General features: G+C 38.3%; 1 protein-coding gene across 2 annotated transcripts in view; it reads left to right on the top strand.

Annotated features, from left to right (window-relative positions):
- Positions 1-21,808, top strand: part of ILRUN (inflammation and lipid regulator with UBA-like and NBR1-like domains) — a 94,488-nt gene that overhangs the window by 17,558 nt on the left and 55,122 nt on the right. For both annotated transcript variants that reach the window (XM_038553796.1, XM_038553797.1), the window contains exon 2: positions 19,786-19,940. In XM_038553796.1, coding sequence (XP_038409724.1) covers positions 19,786-19,940 — 155 coding nt within the window. The remainder of the gene's footprint in view (positions 1-19,785; positions 19,941-21,808) is intronic.

The raw sequence follows: 21,808 nt of genomic DNA, 5'->3' as shown, positions 1-21,808 counted from the left end.
CCTTTGTTGGAAACCTTGTTTCCTGGACCCCATTTTTAAAAATTTCCTGAGAATGTAGAGGAGATAAAATTTGAGACTTTTATATTCTGAAACTATATTTTACTCTGATGCTTAGTTGGTATCCCAGTTTTGGTTAGGTAGCAATTTTAAGGTTGGAAATATTTTTCTCAGAATTTTGAAGGCATTGTTCCTTTATCTTCTGTTTCTCAGTAGAAACGTTGAAATGTGATGCTGTTCTGATTCTTTGTTCTTTGTATGAATCCTGTCTTTTCCCTCTCTGGAAGCTTTTGGTAACTTTGCTGTGTCCTGGTGTCCTGAAGTTTGATGGTGATACATTTCAACATGTATTTTCTTACCTGTGCTCAGCTTTAGGGAGCCCTTTCAATCTGGAAACTGTCCTCCTCTTGTTCTTGGGAGATTTCTTGAGTTAATCCTTTAATTTTCTTCTTTTCGTTTTCTGTGTTCTCTTTTCTTAGATCTTCTATTTTTAGATTGGACCTTCTGGTCTGGTTGTCTCTCTATCTTTTCTCTTTTCAGCTTCTGACGGTTTTTGTTTTGTTGCTGTTTTCTGGGAGATCTCAGTGTTGTTTCTTCAAGTTTCCATTTCTGTGTGCTTGTTATAGTCTTTTTCTTTCACATTCGATGTCTTCTTTACCTTAAGTATTTGCTTGTTTTTGTTTATCTACTTCTATTTAAAAATCGGACACAGAAAGTGAATTGGAAGCTGTTGGACCTGAACATAGTTTTTGTTAAGTGAGAGCTTAAAAAAAACCCACCCGTTTCCTCCAGGGTGAGGCATTCACCAGGCTGCATACACAGTGTTTAGACAGGTCTACCTGTTGGGTTTAGGTAAATGCATAATCTCTCCTGTTTTTATCCATATCTTCACCTTCACTTGTAGGGTACCGGTGCTGTTAATTCCTGAACCTATTGGGAATCTTCATTTTAAGTCGGGTTGTTGCTTCTCTACTTTTCCCCACTGCTGGCTGAGGAGGATTCAGCTTTCTCAGGTTGGCTAAGTCATTTACCACTTGTCTGTCTACCTTCCAGGGCCCCAAATATAGCTTCCTCACTTGTTCATTTTGTCCTTGTGAATTTATGACTTTTTCTCTGATTTGTCTTAGTTTGTTCGGGCTGCTGTAACAACATCATAGACTGTGTGGTTTATAAAGCCCAGAAATTTATTTCTCACAAGATCTAGAGGCTTGGAAGTCCCAGATCAAGGTGCCAGCATATTTGATGTCTAGTGAGGGCCTGATCCTGGTTCATAGATGGCTGACTTCTTATTGAAATCCCACATGGTGGAGGGGGTGAGGGAGCTCTCTTATCTCATTTATGAGGGCTCCACCCATATGACCTAATCATCCCCAAAGGCTCCACCTCCTAAAACTGTCACATTGGGGGTTAGGTTTCAATATGTGAATTTTGGGGGTTACAAATGTACATTGTTACAATCTGCAGCATCATATCTGTATTTTAGAAGGGTTTGGGGGGAGACCTGAGGCTAGTACATGCATTAATTTTTTAAAGATTTTATTTCTTTATTCATGAGAGAGAGAGACAGAGACATAGGCAGAGGGAGAAGGAGGCTCCCTATAGGGAGCCAGCCCGATGTGGGACTTGATCCTGGAACTCTGGGATCATGCCCAGAGCCAAAGGCAGATGCTCAAACCGCTAAGCCACCCAGGCGTCCCAGTGTATGCATTTTTTTAATTGAAAACTGAAAGGAAGCATTGGATTTCCATCTAAATTTTTTTATTTTGCCTTTTCATTCTTATTATGATTTATGTGATTGGGTGCGATATAAAATTTCAGCATGCCAATTGATCAAGTTGTGATGATGTCATATATAGATAGCTTGCTTTTGCTGAAATGGAACTGTTACACCTGAAAGCTGAGGAACAAATTATTAATAGTTATCTTTGGCTATGAGATTATAGTTAGCTTTTATTTTCTTTTTTATACTTTAATTCTAAATCTTTCCTTTTCACTTTAATTTCTACAATAAATATGCATTACTTGTGTAATTAGGAAAAAAGAACACCTAAGTTGAGAAAAATTATTAATCAAATCCTTGGATAAAAATTGGCCCTAGATTTCAACATACTGTGTTCTTTTTTACACAGTTAAATACTTTAATCCTAAATTTATCACAGTTGTGGTACACATGTCCTTTACTTCCTTTAGGTAATCTGCAGTTACAAACACTAAATTTTGAGTGTGTGTGTTTTGCAGAATTCATTCTAATCTAACCCTTAACTTTTTATTTTGAAGAATTTCAAAATTGTAGAAAAGTTGAAAGACTAGCACAATGAATACCTATATAATCACCATTTTACCACACTTGTTTTATTTTTATATACCTTTACTGAAGCATAATTTACATACTATAAATAACCCATTTAATAATTGAATGATTTTTAGTAAGAATTGAGCAACTATCAGTATAATCCAGTTGAATAATACTTTCATCACTCCAGTAAGAGTTTTGTCTGTTTTCTGTTTTTGTTTTTTTTTTTTTTTCTTTAAAATTTTAATTTTAGGGACTCCTGGTGGCTCAGTTGGTTAAGCAGCTGCCTTCAGCATGGGTCATGATCCTGGGATACTGGGATTGAGCCCTGCATCAGACTCTCTGCTTGGTGTGGAGTCTGCTTCTCCCTTTCCCCACTCCCCTTGCTTTTGTTGCCTCTCTCCCTGTCAAATAAATAAAATCTTAAAGAATTTTATTTTATTTTATTTTATTTTATTTTATTTTATTTTATTTTATTTATTTTTTATTTATTTATGATAGTCACACACACAGAGAGAGAGAGAGGCAGAGACACAGGCAGAGGGAGAAGCTGGCTCCATGCACCGGGAGCCTGACGTGGGATTCGATCCCGGGTCTCCAGGATCGTGCCCTGGGCCAAAGGCAGGCGCCAAACCACTGCGCCACCCAGAGATCCCCAAGAATTTTATTTTTGAGTAATCTCTATACCCAACATGGGGCTGGAACTCACAAGCCCAAGATCAAAAGTCACAAGTTCCACCAACTGAGCTGGGTACCCCTGCCTATTTACTGTTAATTCTCATTACTACCCCCCAACCTCAGGCAGCCACTGATCTTTTTTCTGTCTCTAAGTAGTGTTTTTCTCCACTTTTTTTTTTTTTTAAACATTTTATTTATTAATGAGAGAGAGAGAAGCAGAGACACAGGCAAAGGGAGAAGCAGGCTCCCTGCAGGGAGCCCTATTTGGGACTTGATTCCAGGACTCCCAGGATCATGCCTTGAGCCAGGCGGACGCTCAACCACTGAGCCACTCAGGGGTTCCTTCTTTCTTCACTTTTATATCAGTAGAATCATATAATATGTGATCTTTTGTATCTGGCTTTTCTTACTTAGCATAATGCTTGTGAGGCATCCCTTTATGTATCAGTATTTCATTTTTATTTCTGAGCAGTATTCCATTGTATAGATATGTAGCATTTTGTTTATTCATTTACCAGTTGATGGACATTTGGATTGTTTCTATTTTTGGCTGTATGAATAAAATTGCTGTGAACATTCTCTAGGAAGACTTTGTGTGGATGTAGGTTTTAATTTCTTTTGAGTAGATACTTAGGAATGGATTGCTATTTTGTATTTAACTTTTTATGAAACTGCCAGTCTCTTTCGAAATGTAACCATTTACATTCCCACCAGCAATATATGAGAATTCTCTCTGTATCTCTTGAATCATTTGAGATAAACTGCAGATAGCATGGTATTTCAACCCTTGGCCCTTCAGCAAATATCTGTTAAGAACAGTGACATCATTACATTGCTGCAATATTATTGTCATTCTCTAGGAATTTAGTGAGGAAACTGTAGTATTAATCCAATATATATGCCATATGTAGATTTTCCTATTCCCCAAATACTCTTTATTTATAATGTGTTTACTTTGTGTTTTTGTTTAAATCCAGGATCTTCTCAAACATCTCATGTTATATTTGGTTGTCATGTCTCTTTAGTTGCCATCAACCTAGAAAATGTATCCGTCACCTTTGTCGTTTGGATGTTTTATGACATTAAAAATTTTTAAGATTCCATTTGTCCTGTCTTGATTAGTCTGATTGTTTCCTCACAATTAGGTTCAGGTCAAACACTTTTGTTGTTGTTGTTAGAAATAATGCATGAGGGACTCCTGGGTGGCTCAGCGGTTGAGCATCTGCCTTTGGCTCAGGATGTGATTCCGGAGTCCTGGGATCGAGTCCCACATCTACCTCTTTTTTTTTCCTTTGTAATTTTTTCTTTTTTTTTTCCTTTGTAATTAATAAGTAGTCTTTGACAGAAAATATCCTTTTCCCCATCAATCTTTCTCCCAGGTGTATTTTTTTTTTAAGATTTTATTTATTCATGATAGACACACAGAGAGAGAGAGAGAGAGAGAGAGAGAGGCAGAGACACAGGCAGAGGGAGAAGCAGGCTCCACGCAGGGAGCCCGAAACGGGACTCAATCCTGGGTCTCCAGGATCAGGCCTTGGGCTGAAGGCAGGCACTAAACCGCTGAGCCACCAGGGCTGCCCTCCCAGGTGTATTAGTATCCATTGATGATCCTTGCCCTGAGTTTATTGCCTGAGTGGGTTGCAAAAAGGTAAATTTCTAATTCTTTTGTTACTTGATTTATTAGTTGGCAAATCTTTTGTAAAGATATTGCTGATTTTTTAAAAATTTTTATTTATTTATGATAGTCACACAGAGAGAGAGAGAGAGAGGCAGAGACACAGGCAGAGGGAGAAGCAGGCTCCATGCACCAGGTGGGTGCACCCGATGTGGGATTCGATCCCGGGTCTCCAGGATTGCGCCCTGGGCCAAAGGCAGGCGCCAAACCGCTGTGCCACCCAGGGATCCTGATACTGCTGATTTTTAAGTGGAACTTAGAAAAATAGAGTCGTGAAGGATTTTATGCTGAATGAACAAAATTTTTGGTTGTTTTTTAGTGTGTGTTAATAGTGTGGAAAGAAGTGTATTTGCTTTGCCATCAGCCACAGAGGATCCAAAGAAAAGGTGCTGCAGAGAGACAGATCTCCTTGATTTTTGTAAAGCCAGAAATACATAAACTCCTGTACTGTGTTATTATTTTGGTGTGTTTGCTTGCTTTTCTCTCTTTGAGAGACCACTCTTTTTTTAGAAAGAATCAGAAAAAGCTACAGAAAGATTTTTTTCTGTTTTTATTACTTTTTCTTTGTAAACCAATCAGGTCGATTTCTTTCCCCTGGTTTTGTTTTGTTTTGTTTTGTTTTGTTTTCTTTTCTTTTTTCTTTTTCTTTCTTTCTCTCTTCTTTCTTTCTTTCTTTCTTTCTTTCTTTCTTCTTTCATCATTTTATGACTATTTTTGATAACAGTCTAACTGGTAGCAAGTATGCAGTGTCATGTAAGTAGCTATTTTTAAAAATACTTTTCTTTCGTAATGTATAAGAAATGCCATATTTGGATGAGCTGTCTAGACTTGACTACTTGTCATTTGTAGCTAGTTGCCCAGAACATTGAAATATTAATAGAATATGTGAGATTGTTTGCCAGTGTCCTAGGACTTTTAAAGGAAATTGTCTTTATTTATTTATTTTTTTAAAGATTTTATTTATTCATGAGAGAGGCAGAGACACAGGCAGAGGGAGAAGCAGGCTCCATGCAGGGAGCCTGACATGGGACTTGATCCCAGGTCTCCAGGATCACAGCCTGGGCTGGAGGCAGCTCTAAACTGCTGAGCCACCCGGGCTGCCCAGGAAATTGTCTTTAAATGTTGTCTTACTTTCTTGTTCTCTGTGATTAGTTACTGAAAAATGGCAGCAATCTCTGACATATTTATACTGTCATTTTATTATTGTGTAAAAGAAAAAGGTCTTCTCAGGTTTGTGAGCTATCATAAAATCTACCTTTATCATATTTCTACAAGTTCCATTTAATTTAGTCTCCTAGGGATCCCTGGGTGGCGCAGCGGTTTGGCGCCTGCCTTTGGCCCAGGGCGCGATCCTGGAGACCCGGGATCGAATCCCACATCGGGCTCCCGGTGCATGGAGCCTGCTTCTCCCTCTGCCTATGTCTCTGCCTCTCTCTCTCTCTCTCTGTGACTATCATAAATAAATAAAAATTTAAAAAAAAAAAAAAAAAAAAAAAATAATTTAGTCTCCTAGCTGTAAGTATGTAAATAGCGTTTTAAAGGTACCTATCTCATATGTACCAGGGAGTAGCCAAATGTAGCCATAGAGTTTTGGAGATGGGTTGGTTGAAGAGTAGAGTTGGCATTAACGCTATGTAGCATTTTTTGGTAGTGATGATAACATTGCATTGGTTTTGTTTATCATGTTACACAGAACTTAGTCAAGGTTTATGTACCTTTTTGTTCTTACGGGAAAAAGTAAGATTGATAACATAAGGGCTTTAGATTCTCTCTTAGATGTGTCTTCAGTATGTGTTTTTGGAGATGAGGTATACCGAGGTCTTCTTTTGAATTATCTCCAAAGATGGTATGGTTGGCATTGTTCATTAGGGGAGATGAAACTGAAAAGGCTTTGAAGCTGGCCTTGGTAGCATGCCATTAAGAAATCTCAAAGGTTGGGCAGCCCAGGTGAAGGCTTTAGCACCGCCTTCAGCCCAAGGCATGATCCTGGAGACCGAGGATTGAGTCCCATATCAGGCTCCCTGCATGGACCCTGCTTCTCCCTCTGCCTGTGTCTCTGCCTCTGTATGTGTGTGTGTGTCTCATGAATAAATAAAATCTTAAAAAAATATATCAAAGGCAAGACACTTAGGTATAGAGCATTTTAATCAATAGTGTATATAAAAAGATGTGTAGTATTTCTCTTCAAAGTTCATGCATTTTCTTTTGTATGTGGAAACAAAACTAGATTTGAGAATAGAATATTTACAATTTAGCCTCTAGGCCCTTTGTCCTTTTTTTTAAAAATAAAAACCCCATAAGTTCTAGTATTAGCTCTCTGACTAGGCTACAGGATAAGACACATTTGACCACTGCTGGTGTATTGTAAGTTTCCTGTTAGGTAAACATGCTTTTGAAAACCATACTTACTTATAGATTTACCTGATCATTTCATAACTGCTACTTAAAATTATGTCCCAAAGAAAGTTTCGTGAATAACAATAAACCACAGATGTTTTGTTTATGAAGATAGCTTTGTCTATCTTTGAATCACCATTTTTGTTTGTCATTCTGGGACTTTTCAGATATCATACATTTTCATGTCTCCTCTGGGCTGTTCTAGTTAAGTATCTTCAGAAATTTCAGTTAGCGCTGAAACTAGTGATTGTTACCTTTTCAGGAACTATTCATGACTGTTAAATTGGGGGCCAGAAAAATGGGAGTTATTTCTAAATATACATCTTTAATGGTTAGTTGAGTTCTTGAAAGCAGAGTTATGATGAAAGAAATGACTCAGTACCTTATTGTGATCTTTCTTTAGTCTCCTTTCATATTCATAGTTTTTTTTCTTTAATGAGTATTTTCAAATATATAGTAAAGGAGAAAGAATAATAAGACAAATAGCCAGCCATTCATAGTTTTTTGCTACTGTAATATATTATCACAAACTTAGTGGTTTAAAAATATATCAGTTTATTATTTTACAATTATGAAGTTCAGAAGTCCAAAATGGGTCTTACTGGGCTAAAATTAAGGTGTTATCAGAGCTGTGTTCTTGCTGGAGAATCCATTTCATTACCTTTTCCCCGCATCCAGAGGCCGCATGCGTTCCTCAGCTTATGGTCTCATTTTTCCATCTTCAAAGCCAGCATGCTTTGAGTGTCCTCATGTGGCTATCACCCTGGTTCTCTCTTCCAGTTCCCTCAGTCCTCTCTTAGAGAAGTGACTACATTGAGTTCCCCTGGATAATCCAGGATAATTGCCCCATTTTCAGGTCAGCTGATTAGCAGCCTTAATTCACATACCTTAACTTTTACATGTTACAGAGAGTAGGACATTTTGGGGTTGATGAAAGTGTTCTAAAACATGGTGATGGTTTTACAATTCAGTAACTTTACTAGAAAATTATTATATTTACAGTTGAAATGGGTGAATTTTATACTATGTAAATTATATTTCCATGAAGTTTTTTTTTAAACCTTTAGCTTTTCTCCTTTGCTTTTAGAACTCCAAATTTATTTTCTTTTAAGATTTTATTTATTTTTTTGAGACAGAGAAAGCACAGGTGGCGAGGAGATTCAGAGGGAGGGGGAAAAGCAGACTCCCTGTTGAGCAGAGAGCCCGACATGGGGCTCCATCCCAGAACCCTGGGATCCTGATCTGAGCCAAAGGCAGGCACTTAACTGACTGAGCCACCCAGGTATCCCTAGAAGTCCAAATTTCTTAATGAAACATAATGGTTTCATACTAATTAAATTTTTAAAAATTGTGACAAAACATAACCATAGTAATCATTTTTAAGTATATAGTTCAGTAGTGTTAAGCATGTTGTACAACCAACCTTCAGAACTTTTTCATCTTGTAAAACTGAAACTCTATACTCATTAGACAGTAATTCTCCATCTCCCCCCTCCCATCAGCCCCTGTTAGTCATCCTTCTACTTTGTTTCTATGAATTTGACTACTCTAGATACCTCATATCAGTGGAATGATAAAGTACTTGTTTTTTTGTTATGGCTTATTGTAATCCAAGTTCATCTATGTTTTAGCATGTGACTGATTTTCCTTTTTAAGACTTAATAACACTCCATTGTATGCATATACTATTTTTATTCACCCATTCACCTGTTCAGATGGACACTTAAGTTGCTTCTACCTTTCAGCTGTTATGAATAATGCTCTCAGCATTGATGTGTACATATCTCTTTGAGACTCTACTTTCAGTTCTTTTGGATATATATACCCAAATGTGGGATTACAGGATTTGAATTGAGTTTTAATTTATCTTTCCAGCTCCTCTTCTGCCTCTTATAACAGACACTTTGCCCCTACATACAGATTCTATCCCTGGACACACTATGTAATTTTGAATTCATCTGGGCCTATTATGTTGCAGGTAACAAACTCACTTCAGACTAGATAATGCTAAAGATGTGTGTGTTGGAGTGGGGGGAGGTATTTTAAGGATGTCGCTATGTTACACAGAACCCAAAGACTGGAATGTGTTTGGGCTTTAGGAAAAACTGGACTTTAAATATCTTAGGTTTCTTTCTCTTTTTCTTTTTCTTTTTCTTTTTTAAAATTAGGCCCCACGTCCAACATGGGGCTTGAACTCACATCCCTGAGATCAAGGGTTGTATGTTCCAACACTGAGCCAGCCAGGCACCCCCTCAGGTTTCCTTTTATGTATGTTCTGTGTAGGTTTTCAGTGGTCTTCTATCTCTGCTGAAGAAAACCATCACTGTCAGAAGCTCCCAGATGTGTCATTTGCAGCCCAGACACTATGGGAAAAACTCTCGGTTCCAAATTCCAGGGTGCCCTCACCCTTCTGTTAACTGTGCAGTGACCTCACTCTGTCCCTAAGGAGTCATATGTGGAAGTGAGGCCATTTGGCTAAACAAGTAACAGCTACAGATTCTCTCATCTCCCTCCCCAATGGGAGATGACTCCTACCTAGTCAGGTCCAGCTATCACATGGTGACTTACCTTCAAAGGTACCCCATCCCACCAGCTGAAGGTCTCAGGATGATAGCTTTGCTTTCCCTAGTTTGGTCTTGATTGGTCCAGATAAACACTTGCATGATCCTGCAGCTTGTGGGCTGATAGATTTTTTTTTTTTAAGATTTCATTTATTTATTTGAGATAGACAACACAGGCAGAGGGAGAGGGAGAAGCAGGCTCCCTGCTGAGCAGGGAGCTGGATGCGGGGCTCAGTCCCAGGACCACAGGATCACAACCTGAGCTGAAAGGCAGATGCCTATCCTAACCTGCCGAGCTACCCAGGCACCCCTAACTCATAGATTTTTTTGGTTCTCGTCATTCCTCTGGCCTCTGTCATATAGTCCCAGTATATAATCTTGAGAGGAAGACCAGATAAAAAGGAGAAAGGAAAAATACTATATTTTGGTTTCTAGTTTATTTCATTTATTAAGCACCTTTTGTGTGTCAGGCACTATTCTCAACCTGGGGTATATAAGCAGAAGAAAACAGAGCATATACTGTCTTCTACAGGGCAGGAGCAGTATAATACAATCAGCAAGTTTCATGGTCCCCTGTTAACTCATTTCACTGGCAGAGGATTGAAGGCTTTAGCCTGGCTTGCCCCAGAAGATTCCCCATGTCTGATATTCTTCAGGACCACCCTTGAGAGGAGCACAGGGGATAGAAGGACAGAGTGGAAGATTGTTCCTTTTATGAGGGCCATGCTGGTTTAGCTTTTTTCCCCTTCCAATAAGATGCAACCTTTTGGACCTAGGGTTTGACCAGGAGTATAATAATTACAGCCTCCTGCTGATAGACTCCTTTAAAACTGTAGTCCACTGCTCACCTATTTCATATTGGATCATTCCCTTTGATAACCAACTCCAGTAGTATTTAGGCTTTTTCATCTCTAAGATTGCTGAAGAGAATAACTAGGACCAGGTTTAATTCTCCTTAGTTTTGCTTATCTTTCTACCTCAGGGCATAGGTGAAAAATTCTGGATTTAGAGTTTTCTCAAGTCTTCTGTGGAGTCAGCCCTGAATAATTGTCCCCCCTCCCCAGCTGCATTTCTGTCAGATAATACTTTATGATGGGGGGAGGTGGGGGACACGCTTGGGTTGCTCAGTGGTGAGCATCTGCCTTCTGCTCAGTTCGTGATCCTGGAGTCCTGGGATCGAGTCCCACATCAGACTCCCTACAGAGAGCCTGCTTCTCCCTCCACCTATGTTTCTACCTCTCTCTCTGTGTCTCTCATGAATAAATAAAATCTTAAAAAATACTTTATGATGAGAGGGTATAGCAGTTAAGGGGAACCCTTTCAGAACACCTCAGTGTTCTGAACGGGGCTGTCTACATTGTATTTATCCAGAGTCTCAGTCTCTTAGTGGCACAAAGAATTCAGTTGCTGAAATTCAGCAAAGTAATTATTTGACCATTAGAGGTTTTGGATCTCTGGCTTTAGCAGAAAGGGCTTTGCTTAATTGTTATATTCTTGTCTTATGTGTCACAGCTCTCTAGTAGGCAGGATTGGGCTGGATTGTGTTTTGCAGATTGGATTGTTTTGCAGAACCTTACTGAGGTTAGCACAAACTTCTGTGAGCAATTTCTTTTTTTTTGTCCAAAGCTCCTTTGGAGTGTAACCAACTGTTTTGCTATACCTACAACAGGACTGCTAGGTTTCCCAGCCTGAGATGGAGGAAGCCCCATTTCACTTTAACTTTGTGACACATTTTGGGTTTGTCACTTTTGCAATACTTCAGTCTCTTATCAGGACTTTATTGGTGATTTTTCTTCATCTGTGTGCCTTTGCACATTCTCCATCTAACTGCCTCTTTACTTCTCCTCTAGGTGATTAATGAGTCTATCAGTTTTGATACTACCTGGCTGATGAAGCTTTCTCTCGATGCCTTAGTTTGAATTAGGTATTTCCTCCTCTGTACTTTCATAGTTGTTAGTTATATTTCTCCTCTGACATTTATCACACTGAATTGTGATTAATTGTTCCCAAATCTTTCTTAATAGACTTTGCAAATACTTTGTCTTATTTATCTTTATGTTTTCAGTACCTACAATCATGAATAAGTCAAAAAATAAATGAGTAAATATTCTATACTGATAGGCAGAGAGGGAAAAACTTAGTGCTTATAATGTAGTTTGATCCTTAGATATATGTTGTTGCTTCCTTTAGTCCTAGAAACTGGTGGGAACAGGAAATACCATTTAGGGTGATCTTGAGCATAAGGATTACAATACTTAAGATGAGGTGCCATGCATGTCTCAACTTGTTCTCCCACTTGATTTCCCAAATCTGAGCTTCACACTGTTGATTGGACTTGTCCTGTAAGTGTCACCAAGAGCTATGATCTTAAATAGAGCAGGATTCCACCCATACCCAAGAGTTTGTCCAGCTTTTTTTTCTCTTAAAAATGTTTGATTTTCTTCAACATGTGGTGCTGGGACAACTGGATAACCAAAGGCAAAAGAATTAAGTTCAACCCCTACCTTACTCCTATATAAAAAGTAACTAAAATGGATCAATGGTTTAAATATAAAAGCTGGGTAGCTCAGTGGTTAAGCATCTGCCTTCAGCTCAGGTCATGATCCCAGGGTCCTGGGATCAATCCTGCATTGGGCTTCTTGCTCAGCGGGGAGTCTGCTTCTCCCTCTGCCCCTCCCCCTGCTTGTGTGCATGTATGCTTTCCCTCAAAAATAAATAAAAATATTAAATATAAAAGCTAAAATAAGCTGTTTAGAAGCAGAGAGGGTTAAGGGTTAAATCTGTATGACCTTGGATTTGATGACAAAAGCATGAGTCACAAAAGAAAAACTAGATAAATTGGATTTCATCAAAATTAAAGCTTTTGGTTATCAAAGGACAATATTATTATTTTTAAAGATTTTATCTATTTGAGAGAGTGTGCATGAGCTGGCGGGGGAGGGAGCAGATCAGAAGGAGAGAGAGCCATGCTGAGCCTGAAGCCAGATGCAGGGCTTAATCTCACAACCCTGAGATCATGACCTGAGCTGAAATCAAGAGTCAGATGCTTAACTGACTAAGCCACCCAGGTACTAGTGTCCTCAAGGACATTATTATTAAGAAAAAGAAAAACCAGCCTGTTTGCAAATCATCTATTTGATAAGGTCTACTGTCCAGAATATATAGAGAACTCTTACAGGTTAGCAGCAGGATAGTAAGCAGCTTAGTCAAAAAATGAACAAAGGATTTGAGCAGACATTTCTCTGAAGAGGCTATACAAATGGCCAAAAAGTACAAGAAAAAAATGTTTAAGGTCATTAATCATTAAGGAAATGCAAATCAAAACCATCAGATATCAGTTTGCACCTGGTAGGATAATTATAATTGGAAAAAAAGAAAAGTGTTAGCAAGGTTGTGGAGAAATAGGAACACTTATACATTGTTGGTGGAAAAGTAAAATGGTTCTGCAACTATAGAAAACAGTTTGGTGGTTCATCCAAGACTTAAGCATTGAATTACCATATAACCTAGCAGGTTTACTTATAGGTGTATACTTAAAGAAATGAAGCCATATACTCACAAAGATAGTGTATATAAATGTCCATAGCAGCATTACTCATAATCAAAAAGTAGAAACAACCGAAATGCCCGTCAACAGATGCATGGATAAACAAAATGTAGTGTGTACATATCATGGAATATTATTCAGCCATTAAAAGGAATGAAATACTGATTAACATGCTACAATTCTAGATGAATCTGGAAAACATTGTGTAAGTGAAAGAAGCGAGACACAGAGGGTCTCATATTGTATGATTCCCTTTATCTAAGTTATCCATAATAGGCAGATTTGTAGAGAAGATTAATAGTTGCCAAGGAATAGGGGGGAATAGGGAGAAGGAGGAATGAGTAATGATTACTTAACGGGTATAGGGTGTTCTCAATAGGTATTAGGTGATGAAAAAGTTTTGGAGCTGGAGAGGCAGTGGTTGTGCAACATTGTGAAAATACTAAATGCCCCCGAATTATATACTTTAAAGTAGTTAATTTGCTATGCTAATCGCACCTCAATTTTTTAAAAAAGGAAAAGTCGTTTGATTATGACCTATTAGTCAAAGGCACTTAGATACTAAACTTCTACAATGCCAGTGTTGAATTTTCTGTGTCCTTGGAATCTGCTTTTTTAAACAATTAGCCAGTTTAATTATCTCAAGATGACAAGAATACCCAATGTAACATGGCTCTAGAGTTGCCAGATTTAATTTAGTGGTTTATATCTTCAAGGACACAACAGTTTTTCCCTCTTTCTGGATGGTTACTTTTTGTATATCAGCCACATCCTCATTAGGTACCCTGAGGCTCCTGCTGGATCTCTTCATGTTCTGAAGATAGTTGCAGTAATTCTGTTCACTGAATTTTCTTGGTATCTTCCAGTGGCAGGACAAAAGGATACCTTCTCTCCCCTTCTCTCTCTCTTTTTTCCATTGGCCTTTTTATCATAAACTTTTCAAACCTACAGAAAATTTTGAAGAATTGTAGTGTTTACCTAGATTCAACAGTGGTAAACATTTTTGTCATAATTTGTTTTCTCTGTATAAACTTTTTTTTAATCATTTGAAAGTTGTAGACATCACAACTCTTCATCCTTAAAGATTTCAGCATGCTTCTCTTAAAAATAGGCATTCTCTTAAATAACCACATACTAAGATATGAAGATAATTTACAAAAATTTTTTACTAGTAAAAATTATCTAGTCCATGTTTAAATTTCCTTAGTTGTCCCCAAATGTATCTTTTATAACCTTCTTTTGTGTTTTTAAAGAGTCTGAATTCAATCAAGGACTTCAAGACCATGTGTTGTGTTTGGTGGTTACATCCCTTTAAATCTAGTGCTGGGTGCCTGGGTGGCTCTCTGCCTTTGGCTCAGGTCGTGATCCTGTGGTTCTGGGATCAAGTCCCATATCAGGCTCCCCAGAGGGAGCCTGCTTCTCTCTCTGCTTATGTCTGCCTCTACCTCTCTGTCTCTCATGAATTTAAAAAAAAAAAAAAAATCTTAAAAAAAATCATCCACCTTGCCTTTTCATGGCCCAATGCTTGTTCTTTACTTTCTTTTTGGAAAAAGTATAACTACTGATGCTAGTTAGAAGGATCAGTTCTAAAAGTAATAAAATTAATGGATCAATAAATAGCCAGGAAAAAAAAGAGAGAAGAAATGATCTTGAACTTACTAGGGCTCTAAGAAGTGGGTGAATGCTGGTGTGAACTTGCTCCTTTTGATGAAACTTTTCACAAGTTCTTCCACTACCCCACCAATCTTAACATGTTAAATAGTATCTTCCTTGAGTTATTTTTTAGGTTTAAAAATACTGAGCTTTCTTCAGCCCATCTCCTGTTGCCTACCTGCAGTCATCTTTCTCGTTTCATGAAATTCTCAGTTTCTTCATATAGTCACAAGTACTTATTTTTTGACTTCTCTTTCTGGTCTTCCACATTTGATTCCTGTCGAGTTGATGTTGGAAAGCCCTAGTAAGAACCTTCTCTATTTTGCTGATCCTTTTTCTAGTTTGGTTTTTCAGTTACATCAGAGACTGCCACTGGGCTTGTGGCCTTAGCAGCAGCCTGTCCAGAGGTGAGAGAAGCTTCTTGTGGTTTGGAATAATCATGGCTCACAGCCCAAAGATGCTGTTGTTTGTGCTTAACTGGTTCGGTTCATTATTCTGATTTCCCATTTTCATTTGTGTCCAAAATTTGGGTAGTTTTTTTTTTTTTCCACCTCATAAATAATTTGGGTCTTTTTGAATTCTTGTTCAGAGAACAGAAAGAGAAGGTATCTGATTTTATTTTCCTTAGAATCTAAGCTAATTCTTAGTCTTCTGACATTCCCTCTTTAATTCTGATTTCCTGATTTTCTTAACTCTTTTCTACTCTCATATACATTCAGCAAATAGATTATTTTTCCTCATAAGATCAGTAATCTGACCTAAATATGTATACATAGTACAAAAATAAATGTTCTGTGTTTGTGAATTTTTGCAGGATTAGATACTTGGCCATAATTCAGCTTAAGGGAAGGTTACAACTAATTTGTTCATAGAATTCATGATGGTGGGGGTGACTGGGTGGCTTATTTCGTTAAGTGTCTGACTCTTGATTTCGGCTCAGGTCATGACCTCAGGGTGATGAGATCAAGTCCTGCATTGGGCTCCATGCTCAGTGAGGAGTCTGCTTGAGATTCTTTCTTTCTTCCTCTGCCCCTTCCTCCACTCATACGGGCTCTCTCTCTTTATTTACTTTAAAGTTAATAAATAAGTAAAATCTTAAAAAAAATTCATGATGGTAATTATTATGTTCTTAAGAAAATCAGGTGTTCGGAAGGTTATTAGATAATTGGAAAGTTCTAGGTAAGTGAAGTTTTATGTCTTTGAATAAATCTTCTAATAGTCTAGCATGAGACAGGTTATTTACCTGTTACTGGATTTGTAGCCTCCTCTATAAAATTAATGTTGGACAGTATTGCTTCTGAGTTACAAAATTGCATTTCATCAGGGAACACATATCAACATCACCAAATTTTTCTACTCTGAATCAGGTTAACCTGATTATCAGTGCAGTAGAGACTGTTTTGTGCACCAAGCCCGTTTTTCACACAGTAGGAAAAGCTGCCTTGGGCTGATAAATTACCTCAGTGTGAGAGACAGTTGGGAGTTACCCTTTCTGAATGTCCCTTGTTTGTGAAGTCTGCTAAACTAAGCTGTGTAGAGGGGCCTTGCCTGTCTTCCTATCTGTTCTGTCCCCTAGTCTCTGTTTGAGTGCTTAACATGTGGATAAATGCTCATTATTAGTTAAATATTGGTTGAATGCCAGCCCTAGGGCTTTTACACACATTGTCTCATACAGTCTTTGCAGCTAACCTTATCGTGCCAACTTTGTAATATAAGCCAGCCTTCTGATAACAGAAAACTCAGTTTTGTAGATGAGTAAGATGACATAGATTCCTAGCCACTTGTTCAAAACCCCACAGCCAGGCATAGGAGCTGCCTCAGAGCCATTTTAAATTTTACTATTTTAACCATTTTTCAGTGTACCGTTCTGTGGCATTAAGCATATTCATAGCCATCACCATCGTCTTGGCCTGTGCCTTTTTCCTCAGTTACACTGCCTTCCTTTGTTCTTTAGGGTGCTCTTGGTTTAATCTGAAATCAGATTAAAGACTTTTTCTGAGCAAAAATGCTGGAGGAACCTGAAAGTTTAAACTTTCAGCTTGGGTTGAATACAGAGTCTGTGTTCTTCCTTTTCCCATTTCCTCAGCCAGCTCTGTTTCATGTAGAATTTCTTGTTGGCTAATAATAACTGAGTATGTTGATTTGAACGGGGATACATGCTCTCATATCTACTTGTTCTCACACTGAATTGGAGCTGTTTGGTCTATTTCTGCCATTGCTTGGCCCAGCACGGCAGTGATATAAGTGATTTAAGTGCCAAAAAGCTGCGTACCCACATTTTAAGCTGTGTACCTGCCGGATGGGTTAGAGCAGCATTGGGCTGAAGTCCACACTTGGCTTTGTACTTGGGAAATTAATTTGCTTTGTCATCCTCCACTCCTGCTTCCTGCCAGAAGTCCAGTTCACTACTTTTGGTTTCATTTTGGGCTTTAAAAGTGCTTCTTAATCTTTCTCTGGATGAATTACCTATATAATACAGGTACAAATAAGTAGTTTTGTTGGCTTGGCCATGGGATGAGTTGGGCTGTGTGAAACAGGATTTGAGGAGGGGGCCAGCTCTGTCTCAGTAGGGTAGCTGAATGTGCTTATGTTTCTACTGGAGTGGTCTTGAAGTCCTTTCTGATATCAGGCAGAGCCAAGTGGTGAAATATGATACATGCTGGGGATGAGAATTGGCAATTGTCCTGAGTGCACAAATAGTTTCTTCCTCCCAAGCATATTTTACAGCCAAGTGAACAGAAAACAATTCAGCAGGCTGTTTGCTGAAGTTCCTGCAGCAGAAAATTATCTTTATAAAATGATAGACACATAGCTTTTATGAAGAGTTTTTAGAAGAACAAAAGGCAAACTGGGCTTACATTTCATTTTTTCATTCCCTGATTCCTAAGTGTATGGCTGGTTTCAGATACACTCCTATGGCCTGTTTGTGGGTGGTAGTGGCTGGGCGTCCCCAAGTTTGGCCAGTCACATTACTCATTTTGCATCACAGCTAGAGAAGGAAGTTGCTGGGAAGACTAAAGTCCAAGCCTTCCTATTGAATAGTCAAGCAAACAGGCAGTTTGGCCCCTGGCCCAGCTCAGCTCCATGTAAATTTTATCTAGTACACACACAACAGGCAGGCAGTTGTTAGTGGTGTAATTCTAGTTATTACTGACTAATATGACGGGCCACCATTGCGTGAGGCTTGACCTGAGGCAGCTGCTCTAAATATAGCCTTCCTTTCTGGCAGCTGCAAACACCTGGAGGAACAGGCAGGCCCCCAGCAGAAAGTATTTGCTGTCAATAATATGTCTGTTGAACAATTGTATACTACTGTTGGAGCTTTTTTCATGCTATGTTTATGCATAATTAAAAACAACCCACTGGATCCATTGGCTTATGGTTGGGTTATGTTTAGAAAAATTCAATTTGTATTGCTGTCTACTGTGGGGACTGGAGATGATGTCACTAGTTTAAGTAAGACCTTAAGAGGAGCAGTTAATGTAATTACTAGCAATTTCTTTGGTCTCTCTAATGAACACAGCTTGCTTAAACTAACCCTTAGTGGCCTTTGGTTTCTGGCATGAATGAACCTGCTGTCAATCATGTGTTTCAGTTTAATTAGAGACTCGATTTGTGTGGTTGGTAGTTCCTTCTGACATAAGGGGGTTTATGAGTAATTAAAAAGAACACTAACATTTACAAAATGGTGGTTCTAAAACAGAAACTTCAAATGGCTCCTAAACAGGTAAAAGATACTTAACCTTTTATGTAACAAGAGAAAACCATTTTAAGGGCTCACTGAGATCTTATTTTTTACCTATCAGATTGACACAAATCCAAAACTTTGGATGAACACTGTTGATGAGCAAATGGGGAAATAGACACTCTGATACATTCTTGATGGGAGCAGTAAGTGTACAACTTTATGGAGGAAGGTTTAGGATATATCTATTAAAACCACAAATATGGGGGATCCCTGGGTGGCTCAGCGGTTTAGCACCTGCCTTTGGCCCAGGGCGCGATCCTGGAGTTCTGGATCGAGTCCCACGTCGGGCTCCCAGCATGGAGCCTGTTTCTCCCTCCTCCTGTGTCTCTGCCTCTCTCTCTCTATGTCTACCATAAATAAATAAATAAGTAAAATCTTAAAAAAAAAAAACAAAAAAAACACAAATATATACTCTTTGACCCAGCACTATCTCTTAGAGGAATTTATCCTACAGATACACTTGCATGTTTATAAAAACAATATGTGTTTAAGCTTATTTATGGAAGAACTAAAGACTGAAAACAAACTCGCAAGTGGACTGGTTACATAAATAATGATGTATCTGTACAATGGATACAGCTATTAAAAACAGGATATTCATTATGTACTGACAGGGAATATCTTCACGAGAATAAAGCAAAGGGAAGTGTATAATATGTCACTAATTGTATAAAAGGGGGAGAAGTAAGAATATATATCATTTGCTTGTATATTCATGAGGAAGTTCTGGAAGGTTACTGAAGAAAGTAATATGAGCAGTTACGTGTGTGTGTATGTGTGTGTGTAGGAAAGAAGAGACAAGATGATTACTTTTCATTTTACAAAACTCTTTAAACTATCTGCATGTGTTGCCTTTTCAAAAAATTAAATAATTAGCTTGTCTTTTAAAATAGAGGGGTTTTTAGAATTCCAGTCAAAAGGTTGTAGAGGGAGCCCTCTCTTAATTGACTTCCTTACCCATACTTGCTCTCCTTGTGGGTAAGAGGAGATGTTGCTGATGGTGCTAATGTTTCTTATTTTTTGTGTGCACACCTTAGGAGGAAAGTGATGCATAAGTTTATCAGTCCCAGGCGTGCCTCAGCCAGAATCAGTGGCTCTGAAGATTTATATACCAGGAGCCTTAAGTTCTATTCCAAACCCTAAGAAAAAGGCTTTTTTCATTTATTTTGACAATCAGGATCATATACTCTGGCCAGGACTAAAGTAAAGTCTTTTGCCTTTTCTTTTTGTTTGTAGGAACCTACAAGCAGCAATTGGCGCCTATTACGACTTTGAGAGCCCAAACATCAGTGTGCCCTCTATGTCATTTGTTGAAGATGTCACCATAGGAGAAGGGGAGTCGATACCTCCTGATACTCAATTTATAAAAACATGGCGGATCCAGAATTCTGGTAAATACATAATGGTCAATTCTTCATTGCCCAGTTTTCTTTTTTTTTTAGTAGTAAAAGAAATAAGGAAATGTTTTAGCTTAAGTTATGTGCTTTTGTAACTGAACTTTTTCTTATATATGATGTAGTACTTTTTTTAAAGATTTTATTTATTTGACAGAGAGCACAAATGGAGGGTGGGGGTGGGGGCAGAGGCAGAGAAGAGGGAGAAGCAGGCTCCCCATTGAGCAGGGAGCTCAATGCAGGGCTTGATCCTAGGACCCCAGGATCATGATCTGAGCCGAAGGCAGACGTTTAACTGGCTGAGCCACCCAGGCACCCTGATGTAGTACTTTTTTATACTGGTGTGATGACGAGAAATCAATGAAAGGTCCCCTGCCATGGATCAGGAAAAATGATTTAGATCTTTTTCTTTCTTTCTTTTTTTTTTTCCAGGTCTTGATGGCCTCTAAACAATTCAGTATTCATTTGATACCAGCAACTAAGCCTGTGTGTGGTGGTAGTATTATCTCCACCTGTACAGTTCTACTCTGTCATTTTAATTCTGCTCTAATTAATCTTCCAGTTCTTTCCAGAAGGCTAGAGGAGGTACATCCTTGAATAGAACAAGGTGGTTAGAAAGAGCTGTGAGCATCTGCTCTTTTGAAAGCTCATTTCTTTGAAACCACAGGGATGATTCTTTATGAAATTTCTTTTTTTTTTTCTTTATGAAATTTCATTGAGATATCTCTCTGAAATGTTAATACCACTTTGAAAAATAGGGTAAGAGGTGTGGACATTTGCTCAGAATGGGAAATATGGAAAGATTGAGAAATTTTTTTGAAGCATTGTTGTAATGTACTGCCGACTTTAAGAAAAATTAAAAATAAGTTAGTGATAGTTCTTTGAAAATAGGATCTGAGTATATGTCTGGTAACAATTATTCCTTTTGCTAGTAAAATTCTTTTTAATGACTTTAAATTTGAGTGGAGTTAGTATTGCTTTTTTCATGCAGTAGTTATTCATGCGGCTGACTAGATCAGGGCGCTTTAACTTCCTTGTTACTGAGGACTTAACAGAGAAATTCTGAGAGTTGGGAATCTTGGCAGAAGGCATATTTAGCTAAAAATCTGTGTATGTGGGGGAACTCTGTCTAGCAAGGTGATCTGATGTGACGTGATAAAAAAAACTCTCAGGGCTCAAATAAACCTGTAAAAGTGACCTTTTATTGACTGTTTACTTTTAAGTTTTTGTACTGTAATTTTCTAATGATGGGGAAAGACTGGCTAAGCTAGCATTTTCTTTTTTAATTTTTATTTATTTATGATAGTCACAGAGAGAGAGAGAGAGGCAGAGACACAGGCAGAGGGAGAAGCAGGCTCCATGCACTGGGAGCCCGACGTGGGACTCAATCCTGGGTCTCCAGGATCGCGCCCTGGGCCAAAGGCAGGCGCTAAACCGCTGCGCCACCCAGGGATCCCCTTATATACTAACTAATGTACCAAAGTTTTATTCTTAGTTTTTCTGACTTTTTTAGGAGTAACTCTCCTTTGGATGAAAGTTCAGTGTATAATCCGGATTGACCCGATGTTGTAGATGACTGGAGATATCCATGGCTTTATAAAATTTTCATTAGCTTCTTTTCCCTTTTGGTTGTAACTGTGTAGGGCATTGTTAGTTTGAGGGACACATGGTGGTATGGGAAAATAGCCATGTTTTCTGTTTTTCTTGAAATTCTTTTTTTTTTCCAAAAAAGAAGCTTTTTTTCAAAGCTTAATTATTTTTGCCTGATTTCTTTCCCTTTTATTGGTCTGATTTCTTTCTTTCTTTTCTTAATGTTGTAGGCCCTTTTTTTTTTTAAGATTTTTATTTATTTATTCATGAAAGAC

The sequence above is a fragment of the Canis lupus genome, chromosome 12 (genome assembly GCF_011100685.1).
Source record: "Canis lupus familiaris isolate Mischka breed German Shepherd chromosome 12, alternate assembly UU_Cfam_GSD_1.0, whole genome shotgun sequence".
NCBI lineage: Eukaryota > Metazoa > Chordata > Mammalia > Carnivora > Canidae > Canis > Canis lupus.
This window is presented reverse-complemented; position numbering and strand designations above follow the sequence as displayed.